At 38.5% G+C, this 10,734-nt stretch overlaps 1 protein-coding gene and 1 long non-coding RNA gene across 12 annotated transcripts in view; one reads left to right on the forward strand and one right to left on the reverse strand.

Moving 5' to 3' along the window:
* The window catches only part of LOC106961727 (uncharacterized), a 32,509-nt gene that overhangs the window by 16,307 nt on the left and 5,468 nt on the right, over window positions 1–10,734 (forward strand). For 2 of the 11 annotated variants that reach the window (XM_015055643.1, XM_015055646.1), the window contains exons 10-23: window positions 1,753–1,885; window positions 2,031–2,194; window positions 2,282–2,534; window positions 3,254–3,378; window positions 3,516–3,666; window positions 5,044–5,149; window positions 5,242–5,338; window positions 5,882–5,993; window positions 6,152–6,315; window positions 8,265–8,517; window positions 9,243–9,367; window positions 9,493–9,643; window positions 9,949–10,054; window positions 10,147–10,243. In XM_015055643.1, the coding sequence (XP_014911129.1) occupies window positions 1,753–1,885; window positions 2,031–2,194; window positions 2,282–2,534; window positions 3,254–3,378; window positions 3,516–3,666; window positions 5,044–5,149; window positions 5,242–5,338; window positions 5,882–5,993; window positions 6,152–6,315; window positions 8,265–8,517; window positions 9,243–9,367; window positions 9,493–9,643; window positions 9,949–10,054; window positions 10,147–10,243 (2,037 nt within the window). Of the gene's footprint in view, window positions 1–1,752; window positions 1,886–2,009; window positions 2,195–2,281; window positions 2,535–3,253; window positions 3,379–3,515; window positions 3,667–5,043; window positions 5,150–5,241; window positions 5,339–5,881; window positions 5,994–6,151; window positions 6,316–6,406; window positions 6,645–7,374; window positions 7,500–7,604; window positions 7,756–8,264; window positions 8,518–9,242; window positions 9,368–9,492; window positions 9,644–9,948; window positions 10,055–10,146; window positions 10,244–10,734 lie in introns of all 11 variants that reach the window. The other 9 variants (XM_015055649.1, XM_015055648.1, XM_015055645.1 and 6 more) reach the window with 9 other exon arrangements.
* LOC106961729 (uncharacterized) lies at window positions 5,132–9,745 on the reverse strand. The gene is made up of 3 exons (XR_001427831.1): window positions 9,736–9,745; window positions 9,160–9,161; window positions 5,132–5,220 (listed from the first exon to the last, which is right to left on the reverse strand). It is a non-coding gene; the product is annotated as an uncharacterized LOC106961729 (long non-coding RNA).

Here is a 10,734-nt window from a genome sequence, read left to right on the forward strand (position 1 = left end):
CATGTTTTCAATTTAGCAAAACCCTGTCAATCATTAGTTAAAATCATGTGTGCTGAATTAGGGAAATATCTAACACTTGCAAGGCAGTGTGTTGAAAAACACTGGCATTTCAATCAATAGAGTTCGACCAGAAAATTACATTGATCAATGACATATTTTCAACATTAGTTAATTGGCTGGAATTGGATGATTGTTTGATGACAGATCCATTGTCAATTGTCGACCTCAACCTAAAACCAACTATTCTGACTACAATTCAACTTTGAATTACCATCGTGTGCCATCTGGGATGTGTGATTGATGAATCTAATAAAGAACTGATTGCAAACGTTTGTTTTCAAACAGCATCATTTGTAGAGAAACATGGAGATATTTCTGTTTTTCAGTGTCAACATCAACTGCATTAAAATACACATAGACCTACTTCTCAAAATTATGTAAAAAACGTTATGTTTGTAATAAAACAATGCATCATGATATAAATGTTTTTAAATACTTCCAAATATAAAAATGTCTTTTATAGACTAAAATTATAATCTCAGTCAATTAGTGGATCCTTCTTTTCCCAAAAGAAGAACTGAATGTATGTTTATGAACATTTCAAAACAGCTAGCAAAGGTAGATAAAATTTTGTGGGGGAAATAAAGGCTCTATTTTCTGTCAATTTGTTTATTTCTTAAGGGTTTATAATTATTGGGTGTAGTTATTCACGCCGGAGAAATGCTTTTAATACAGGCTCATGTATTATTGTTGTAACTTTTACTTTTTTCACTTGATTTTAAAGACTATTACTGACAAACATTGCAAATTAGCGATGGCTATGCTAATGTTTAAACATATTACTTCTACTTGTCCATATTAAATACATAAATAAAATCGATTTGCCTGGAATGGTTTCCAAGCATCCATGCATTCATGCTGTTCACATATTAAATGCACGTGTAAGTCAATATTTGAAAATTAGTGTGACGTTAATAGAAAACCGACCATATAAAAGGAAAATTGGTGCTCTCTCGCCATCTGGTGACAGTGAACACCTACTACGTTACCTTGTGAGGGCAGAGACAGCTGAGGACACTTGACTCAACATGGCAACCAGGTGGGGAATCTGCGGCGCAGGGAAGATCAGTGATAACTTCACTGTGGCTCTGAAAAAGCGTCCTGCGGAAGACCATCAGGTGGGTTTGTTAAGCTGAAGCGAAAATCACACAATTGAATTTCTTCGCAGTTCGGTGCAAAACATTATGTCGGGACCTCTCGGCAGTTGTTCTGACTAAAGGTTCAGCTAAAAATTAGTTTCTGCTTCCGAGCTGAACGGACAGGCTTAAAATGTGCATGCAGTAGATGTTAGCAAGTCATACAGAGTTGCAAATTGCAGGCCGTGGTCGACATTTATTTGGACAAACTAGAAGCTCTTACCCTTTCAACGTAAAGTATGCAATATGTCTAGTTTTTTTTTTTTTTTTAAATCATCTTACGGAAGACGGTCATTTGAAATTTAAGACACTGTAAATATGCAGTGCATCCACTGCATATTTATTCCCCATGTTGTGTTAATAATCTAGAAGTTCTCAATGAAATAGATCAACATTTATTGTAATTAGAGGTCAAGTGTGCTGTTGCAAGGTGCTGTTAAAGTAACAAAACATTTAGTTGGAAAATATTGTCCATGTCGAAATGTCACAATTTCATTGGAGTTTAATACTTTAACAATGTGTACTGAGGTCCTCAGGAAGGTGGTTGTACTTGCAGGTTGTGGCTGTTGCAGCTCGTAAATTAGAAGATGCTCAGGAGTTTGCCAATAAACACAGCATCTCTCGAGTTTACGGCAGCTATGAGGAGCTGGCCAGAGATCCAGACATGGGTCAGTGTCCATCTGCCAGAGGTTTTTCAGTTTATTTTTAATTATGAAGCTTTACAATACCTCCTGCTTTATATTAAATGTTTTATCCCATTTTAATTTTATCTTTATCTTTCATACTGTTATTTCTGAAAATGACACTATTCAGTGTTGTTTGACCTGTGTGCAGATATTGTCCATGTTGGAGTCATCCCCCCGTACCATCTGAACGCCTGTAAACTTTTCATAAATGCTAAAAAGAATGTTCTGTGTGAGAAGTCGCTGGCCATGAACACAAAGGAACTGAAAGAGATTCTGGACTCTGCCAAAAAGAACAACGTCTTCCTCATGGAGGTAAGCATGTTAGCAAACCAGGAAGAAAAAAATAATTTCTCTGTGTACTAATGCACACGAACAGTTTAAAACATGTTTTCTCTCCAGGCTGTGTGGACCCGTTTCTTCCAGGCCTCTGTGGAGATCAGAAATCTGCTGGCTCAGGAGTACATAGGGGAGGTGAAGATGGTCCGTGCCGACTATAGTTTGCCACTGTTGCACATGTCTAGATCGGATCAGAAGGACCTCAGTGAAGGCGCATTACTAGGACTTGGTATCTATTGCCTTCAATTCATAAGTATGGTATACAAAGGAGAGAAGCCGGAGAGTATCCAAGCTAGAGGCGTCTGCCTGGAGACGGGTAAGGAGTTAACAGGATGAGGCATTCATGTAACCTCAGAGGCTGTGCCAAATCAGTGACATTATGTGAGATGCTTTATACTCAAGTCAGTTAAGATTTTTATAATTGTGTGCTGATTCCTCCTTGGATGAATATTGAAAAGAAAAGCTGCTTACTTTTTAAAATTTTGACTTGAGACTCGCTGATCAACTTGTCAAGTATTGAAATCAGGACATCTGATTTGATTAGTCAAATTCTAAAACATGCGTTTCCCCCTGTTGAATGTTTCAAAAGTAAGAACCAAACTACCATTTTTGGTTTTAATAGGAAAAGTCGGATTAATGCATCGTTGGCTTTCACACAAACCTTGAGCTGTCTATAAGCTTTATTTTTCTGGCTTTGTTACAGTAAGTATTTCCCTACTGTAGTTGCATGCATTTCAACTTTTCTCTGCTCATAAAAGCTCTGAAATGCCAGAAAATTAATGTAAAAAGTCCTTTTAAAATGTAGATTAACCATCACAAACATCAGTTCAGACTTACAAAATGGATCATTTCATACCTTACAGTCTGACAAAAGAAATTTTATCTAATTGGTATGCTCCCAAAGGTATTTTCACATCCTGATTGGCCTTGTATAAACTCTAAATTAGCTTACAACTCTTTATTTTAAGCTTTTGTGGCTGTATTTTGAGTTTTAGCATCTTTTATCTACACTGTTGTATATTCTCCTCCCTGTAGGAGTGGATGAGACTGTGGCTGTCATTCTTAGGTATTCTAAGAACAGAATGGCAACGTTTACCTGCTCTGCTGGGGTTGAGCTACACAGTGAAGCCATTATTATTGGGACGGAAGGCAAAATCCAGGTAGGTTACAAAGGATGGCATGGCAATAATTCAAAAGGACCATTGAGTATGTTTAGTCGTTCGAGTGTTTTTATGTAGAACAAATTAGAAGTGTCTTCAAACTCTGATTTGACATTAATCTGATCCACATGTTCCAGGTCCTTTCTCCTATGTGGTGCCCCACATCAATCATTGTTGATAGGAAGGAGACGGAGTATCCGATACCTGAACGCTGCTTGTCTCTCAACTTTACCTACAGCACAGGGAAGCGTTACGAAGTAGAGGAGGTCCGCCAATGTCTGCTCAAGGGTAATGAGACATCAGCATTTTGCCTTCTGTAGGTCTGGTACCATTAGCTGTAGAACCTCTAAGATTCCAGAACCATCACAGAAGATGATGTTGTGCTTGAACCTACTGTTTCTGTGTAATCAGAACCAATTGTGTCTTGAGGATGGCTTCTGTCCAAACTGTTTCATAAACGCAAGCAGACAAGATTCGGCAGAGTTAAATCACTGTTCAATATTGTGGTGGCTATACAGACACCCTGTGTATCGTACATAAATACATAATTTATAATGAAAATTCTTAATATTTTGCTATGTTTGGAAGATCTACCAGTCTATTGATCAGCATTTTTTTAAAAATAAAATGGAGCATGTTTCACCACTTCACCTTGTAAAACAATTTTATGCCTCATTGAGTATAAAGTGTTCTGAAATATACAAGCAGAGAGCCTAAGGCATGTTACTTGGGTAGCTAACAATTGTTGCAACCCAGACAGCTCTTGGTGATATAGTGAACTCTTAGTATTTGTGGGATTTGTGACCCAAATGCTCCACAAATGGCAAAAATCCACAAATTCCTGGGCTCTGCTTTAAAAGAAGGTATAACTATCTATTGTAATAGTTCAAACGCCAAATATATCTGCACTAAAATGCACCAATCAAACCTTCTTGGCACTTGTGCTGAAGCTAACATCTACAGTCGTCTTTATTTTTATTGGGTGTGAACAGCTCCAAGAATAATCAATGAGTTTCCTGGATTAACTGCTTTGTAAACACCACCTAATGGCATCAAGTAGCTCTGCTAATATTTATTGATAAAAATTAGAGAAAAACCAAAAATGACTTATCTGATACTGTCGGTTTTTGAATGGAGTCTAAATCTCATCATGAAACATTTTTCATGATAAACAATACAATGACACTGGTATTACAGATGCATGCTGATGGAGAGCAGCAATGATGAAGACTTACATTTCCATTATTTTTTTTTTTATTGGAAACATTAGTGTAAAGGTTGTAGTAATCCCAGGTCGGAAGACCCTTAGATTTGTTGGATTTACCCACATAAATATTTTTGTTATTGGATGTTGTACATGTCCAATAATGACAACTATGAGTTCAGGCATCTGTGTGAACTCATGTAGTTTGTTACAAACATCATATACTGTAGCTGATATTAAAAAAAGCCACTTCAGGAATATTCATGAAATATGGGATACTTGTGGTTCAATGCAGCAGGAGGGTGTATGTGGAAAAAGGAAAAATAGGAGGTATTGGCAAAACTAAAAAGTTGAACATTTAACATCTTGTAAAACAGGGTTTAAGTCAACTGCATAAGCTAATCTCTGAACTGTGGAGCATTTGTCAGTATTCACACAACCAAGTATGTTTCTCTTTGCAGGGCTGAAGGAGAGTCCAGTTACGCCCCATGCCTACACTCTGCTGTTGGCTGAAATGGGGGATGAGATCCGCCGGCAGGTGGACGTGGTGTACAGCCAGGACTGCCAGTAAAAGTTCAACTTTTTCATGCTGTGATTAAATACAAGAAGTTTACAATGGAGACTAACTTACTCTGCTTCTGTTCCTGACAATCATTTTGGAGGAACATGGCAACCAGGTGGGGAATCTGCAGCGCGGGGAAGATCAGTCATGACTTCACTGTGGCTCTGAAAACTCTTCCTGCTGAAGACCATCAGGTGAGTGCGCCTGTTGCAACAGAGATAAATCCCACATGTGATTTAGATGAAACGTGCCTCTTTGTGTCATAGTAACATTCTTCCAGGTATTTATCTCCCTCCTGGTACTTTTTGTAAGATTTTTTTTTTATTACTTAAGCACGCATGATGTTGAATCGTGAAGCAGACGACTGTCAACGATTTTGTAAAACGTTTTCATTTTGATTAACAGCCAAGCTACCAAACTATCTACCATAAAGCACAGAATAGGATGCATGTAGCCTTTTCTGGAAATGAGTCTGGGAGTAACAGAACTGGAAATTAACAATTGAACAGCCTCAGTCATTGCATTTTTACCAGTCAGACAAATGTCACTTTTTTCCAACTACAAAACAAATTGAGTTTATATGAATGATGCCCTCTGCTGGAGGAGTGAAAGTGCTAAAAACAGATTACTGGTGCAGGATTTTTAATAAAGTGGAATGGATGTCTTTACCAAATAAGAAAATAACAATTTACCTCTAAAGTATTTATAATTAATGTGCATCATCTGTGACTTCACAGGTTGTGGCTGTTGCAGCTCGTAAATTGGAGGACGCTCAGGAGTTTTCCAGAAAACACAACATCTCTAAGGCTTATGGCAGCTATGAGGAGCTGGCCAGAGATCCAGATGTAGGTCAGTGTCCTTCTGCCAGAGGCTTTTCAGTTTTTTTAATTTCAAAACTTTACAATAACTCCTGCTCTATATTAAATGTTTTCTTTTATCCAGTTTCAATTTTCTCAATATTTCATACTGTTCTGAAAAATCATTCAGTGTTATGTTTGACTGTGCAGATGTTGTGTATGTTGGAGTTGTCCACCCATGCCATCTGAACGCCTGTAAACTTTTCATAAATGCTAAAAAGAATGTTCTGTGTGAGAAGCCGCTGGCCATGAATGCTAAGGAAGTGAAAGAGATTCTGGACTCTGCCGAAAAGAATGACGTCTTCCTCATGGAGGTAAGCCTGTAGCAAACCAGGAAGAAAAAAATAATTTCTCTGTAAACGGTTTACTATTGCACAAAAGTTTTAAAACATGTTTTCTCTCCAGGCTGCGTGGACCCGTTTTTTCCCAGCCTCTGTGCAGATCAGAAATCTGCTGGCTCAGGAGTACATAGGGGAGGTGAAAATGGTCCGTGCGGACTATGGTGTGCCAAGATCAGATCAGAAGGAGCTTGGTGGAGGAGCATTACTAGATCTTGGCATCTATTGCCTTCAATTCATAAGTATGGTGTACAACGGAGAGAAGCCGGAGAGTATCCAAGCCAGCGGGGTCTGCCTGGAGACGGGTAAGGAGTTAACAGGATGAGGCATTCATGTAACCTCAGAGGCTGTGACATTATGTGAGATACTACTTTACACTCAAGTGAGTTAAGATTTTTTATAATTGTGTGCTGATTCCTCCTTGGATGAATATTGAAAAGAAAAGCTGCTTACTTTTTAAAATTTTGACTTGAGACTTGCTGATCAACTTGTCAAGTATTGAAATCAGAAAATATTTACTTGTCTCTGATTTGATTAGTGAAATTCTAAAAAGAAAAATGCTTTTCCACCCTGTAAGTAAACAAAAGTAAGAACCAATCTACCATTTATGGTTTTTAATAGGAAAAGTCGGATTAATGAATCTTGAGCTGTCTATAAACTTTATTTTTATGGCTTTGTTGCAGTAAATAATTCCCTAGTGTAGTTCCATATCTTTTACAACCTTTCTCTGCACACAGTTTTCTGGCATTTCAGAGCTTCTTACCAATGTAAAAAAAATGCTTTTAAAATAAAGAAAATGTAGATTAACCATCATAAATTAAAATGAGTACATCAGGCCTTAGAAAATGGATCATTTTATACCTTACAAATTAGAAATGTAATCTAATAAGAATGTTCCTAAGCTATGTTCACCTCCTGATGGACCTTACAGAAACTCTAAATTAGCTTACAACTTTTCATTTTCAGCTTTTGTAGCTGCATTTTGAGATTTGACATTTTTTCTCTACAATGTGTTGTATATTCTCATCCCTGTAGGAGTGAACAAGACTTTGGCTGTCATTCTTAAGTATTCTAAAAACAGAATGGCAATGTTCACCTGCTTTACTGGGGTCCAGCTGCACAATGATGCCATTATTGTTGGGACAAAAGGCAAAATCCAGGTAAGTTACCAAGGATGGCATGTTTAGTTTGAGTGTTTTTATGTAGGAGAAATTAGAAGTGTCTTCAAACTCTGGTTTGACATTAATCCGATGCACATGCTCCAGGTACCTTCACCGATGTGGTGCCCCACCTCACTGGTAGTTAATAAGAAGGAGACCCAATATCCAGTACCTGAACCCTCCTTGCCTCTCAACTTTACCAACAGCACAGGGAAGCGTTTCGAAGCAGGGGAGGTCCGCCAGTGTCTGCTCAAGGGTAATGAGACTTCAGCATTTTGCCTTCTNAAACACAGCATCTCTCGAGTTTACGGCAGCTATGAGGAGCTGGCCAGAGATCCAGACATGGGTCAGTGTCCATCTGCCAGAGGTTTTTCAGTTTATTTTTAATTATGAAGCTTTACAATACCTCCTGCTTTATATTAAATGTTTTATCCCATTTTAATTTTATCTTTATCTTTCATACTGTTATTTCTGAAAATGACACTATTCAGTGTTGTTTGACCTGTGTGCAGATATTGTCCATGTTGGAGTCATCCCCCCGTACCATCTGAACGCCTGTAAACTTTTCATAAATGCTAAAAAGAATGTTCTAAGTGAGAAGTCGCTGGCCATGAACACCAAGGAAGTGAAAGAGATTCTGGACTCTGCCAAAAAGAACAACGTCTTCCTCATGGAGGTAAGCATGTTAGCAAACCAGGAAGAAAAAAATAATTTCTCTGTGTACTATTACACACTTGAACAGCTTAAAACATGTTTTCTCTCCAGGCTGCGTGGACCCGTTTTTTCCAGGCCTCTGTGCAGATCAGAAATCTGCTGTCCTGGGAGTACATAGGGGAGGTGAAGATGGTCCGTGCAGACTATGGTGTGCCACTGTTGCACATGTCTAGATCAGATCAGAAGGACCGCTGTGAAGGCGCATTACTAGGACTTGGTATCTGCTGCCTTCAATTCATATGTATGGTATACAAAGGAGAGAAGCCGGAGAGTATCCAAGCCAGCGGAACCTGCCTGGAGACGGGTAAGGAGTTAACAGGATGAGGCATTCATGTAACTTCAGAGGCTGTGCCAAATCAGTGACATTATGTGAGATACTACTTTACACTCAAGTGAGTTAAGATTTTTATAATTGTGTGCAGATTCCTCCTGGGATGAATGTTGAAAAGAGAAGCTGCTTGCATTTAATTTTGACTTTTCACTGATCAATTTGTGAAGTATTGAAATAAGAAAATGTTAACTGATTTGATTTGTGAAATTCTAAAACTTACATTTTCCCCTGTTTAAATGTTTCAAAAGAACCAAACCATTTTTGGTAGGAGTTTGGTTTTAATAGGAAAAGTCGGATTGATGCATCTTCAGTTTGCACACAAACCTTGAGCTGTCTTTTTTTTTTTTTTTTTCTGGCTTTGTTACAGAAAATAATTCCCTACTGTAGTTGCATATCTTTTACAACCTTTCTCTGCATTTAAAAGCTCTAAAATGCCAGAAAACTCATGTAAAGTCCTCTTTTTAAAGTAAAGAAAATGTAGATTGACCATCATAAAATAAATACATCAGGTCAGACTTAGAAAATAATTTCATACCTTACAAATCTGATATAAAAGAAATGTAATCTAATTAGAATGTTCCTGATAGGCCTTGTTGAAACTCTAAATTAGCTTACAACTCTTTATTTTCAGCTTTAGTGGCTGTATTTTAAGTTTTGGCATCTTTTCTCTACACTGTTATATATTCTCCTCCCTGTAGGAGTGGATGAGACTGTGGCTGTCATTCTTAGGTATTCTAAGAACAGAATGGCAATGTTCACCTGCTCTGCTGGGGTTGAGCTACACAGTGATGCCATTATTGTTGGGACAAAAGGCACAATCCAGGTAAGTTGCCAAGGATGGCATGACAACAATTCAAAAAGTACATTTGGTAGTTTCAGTGTTATGTAGAAGAAATTACAAGTGTCTTCAAGCACTGGTTTGACATTAATCCGATGCACATGCTCCAGGTCCTTTCTCCTATGTGGTGCCCCACCTCACTGGTTGTTAATAGGAAGGAGACCCAGCAGCTGGTACCTGAACCCTCCTTGTCTCTCAACTTTACCTACAGCACAGGGAAGCGTTGCGAAGTAGAGGAGGTCCGCCAGTGTCTGCTCAAGGGTATTGAGACATCAGTATTTTGCCTTCTGATTCAAGCACAATCTGTGTAACAATCTGTTACAAACATTATATAGCTGAGGCATTAAAGCCACTTCAGGAATATTCATGAAATATGGGATGCTTGGGATTCAATGCAGTGGGGGGGAAAAAATAGGAGGCATTAGCAAAGTTGTATAAGAACATAATTAAAGTTGAACAATTAACATTTTGTAAAACAGTTTAAAAGTCGACTGCATAAGCTCATCCCTGAACTTCTGTGGAGCATTTGTCTGTAGCAGCTGACTTGTCAGTGTTTCTCTTTGCAGGGCTGAAGGAGAGCCCAGTCATGTCCCATGCCTACACTCTGCTGCTGGCTGAAATGGGGGATGAGATCTGCCAGCAGGTGGGAGGGGTGTACAGCCAGGACTACCAGTAAAAGTTTGACTTATTCATGCTGTGATTAAATACAACCAGTTTACAATGGAGATTAACTTACTCTGTTTCTGTTCCTGACAATCATTTTGGAGGAACATGGCAACCAGGTGGGGAATTTGCAGCGTGGGGAAGATCAGTCATGACTTCACTGTGGCTCTGAAAACTCTTCCTGCTGAAGACCATCAGGTGAGTGCGCCTGTTGCAACAGGGATAAATCCCACGTGTGATTTAGATGAAACGCGCCTCTTTGTGTCATAGTAACATTCTTCCGGGTACTTAACTCCGTTGTACGTTTTATAAGATATATTTTTTATTTAAGCACACATGTTTTTGAAGCAGACGATGTCAATGATTTTGTAAAACATTTGCATTAACTGCCAAGTTGCCAAACTTTCTACCATATAGGACACATGTAGTTTCTGGAAAATGAGTGTGGGAGTAATGGAGAACTGGAAATTGACGATTAAATTGAACAGCCTCAGTCATGCAATTTACCAGTAAGGCAAATGTCACCTTTTTTCCCCAACTATGAAACGGTGAGTGAATAGGAATGATGCCCTCTGCTGGGTGACAAGTGAAAATGCCTAAAAACAGATTGCTTGTGCAGGATTTTTAATAAAGTGGAATGGATGCCTTTACCATATGAGAAAATAACGATTTACCTCTAAAGTATTTAT

This window comes from Poecilia latipinna, unplaced genomic scaffold, assembly GCF_001443285.1.
Source record: "Poecilia latipinna isolate Pla-1442-1.1 unplaced genomic scaffold, P_latipinna-1.0 Scaffold1328, whole genome shotgun sequence".
Taxonomy (NCBI): domain Eukaryota; kingdom Metazoa; phylum Chordata; class Actinopteri; order Cyprinodontiformes; family Poeciliidae; genus Poecilia; species Poecilia latipinna.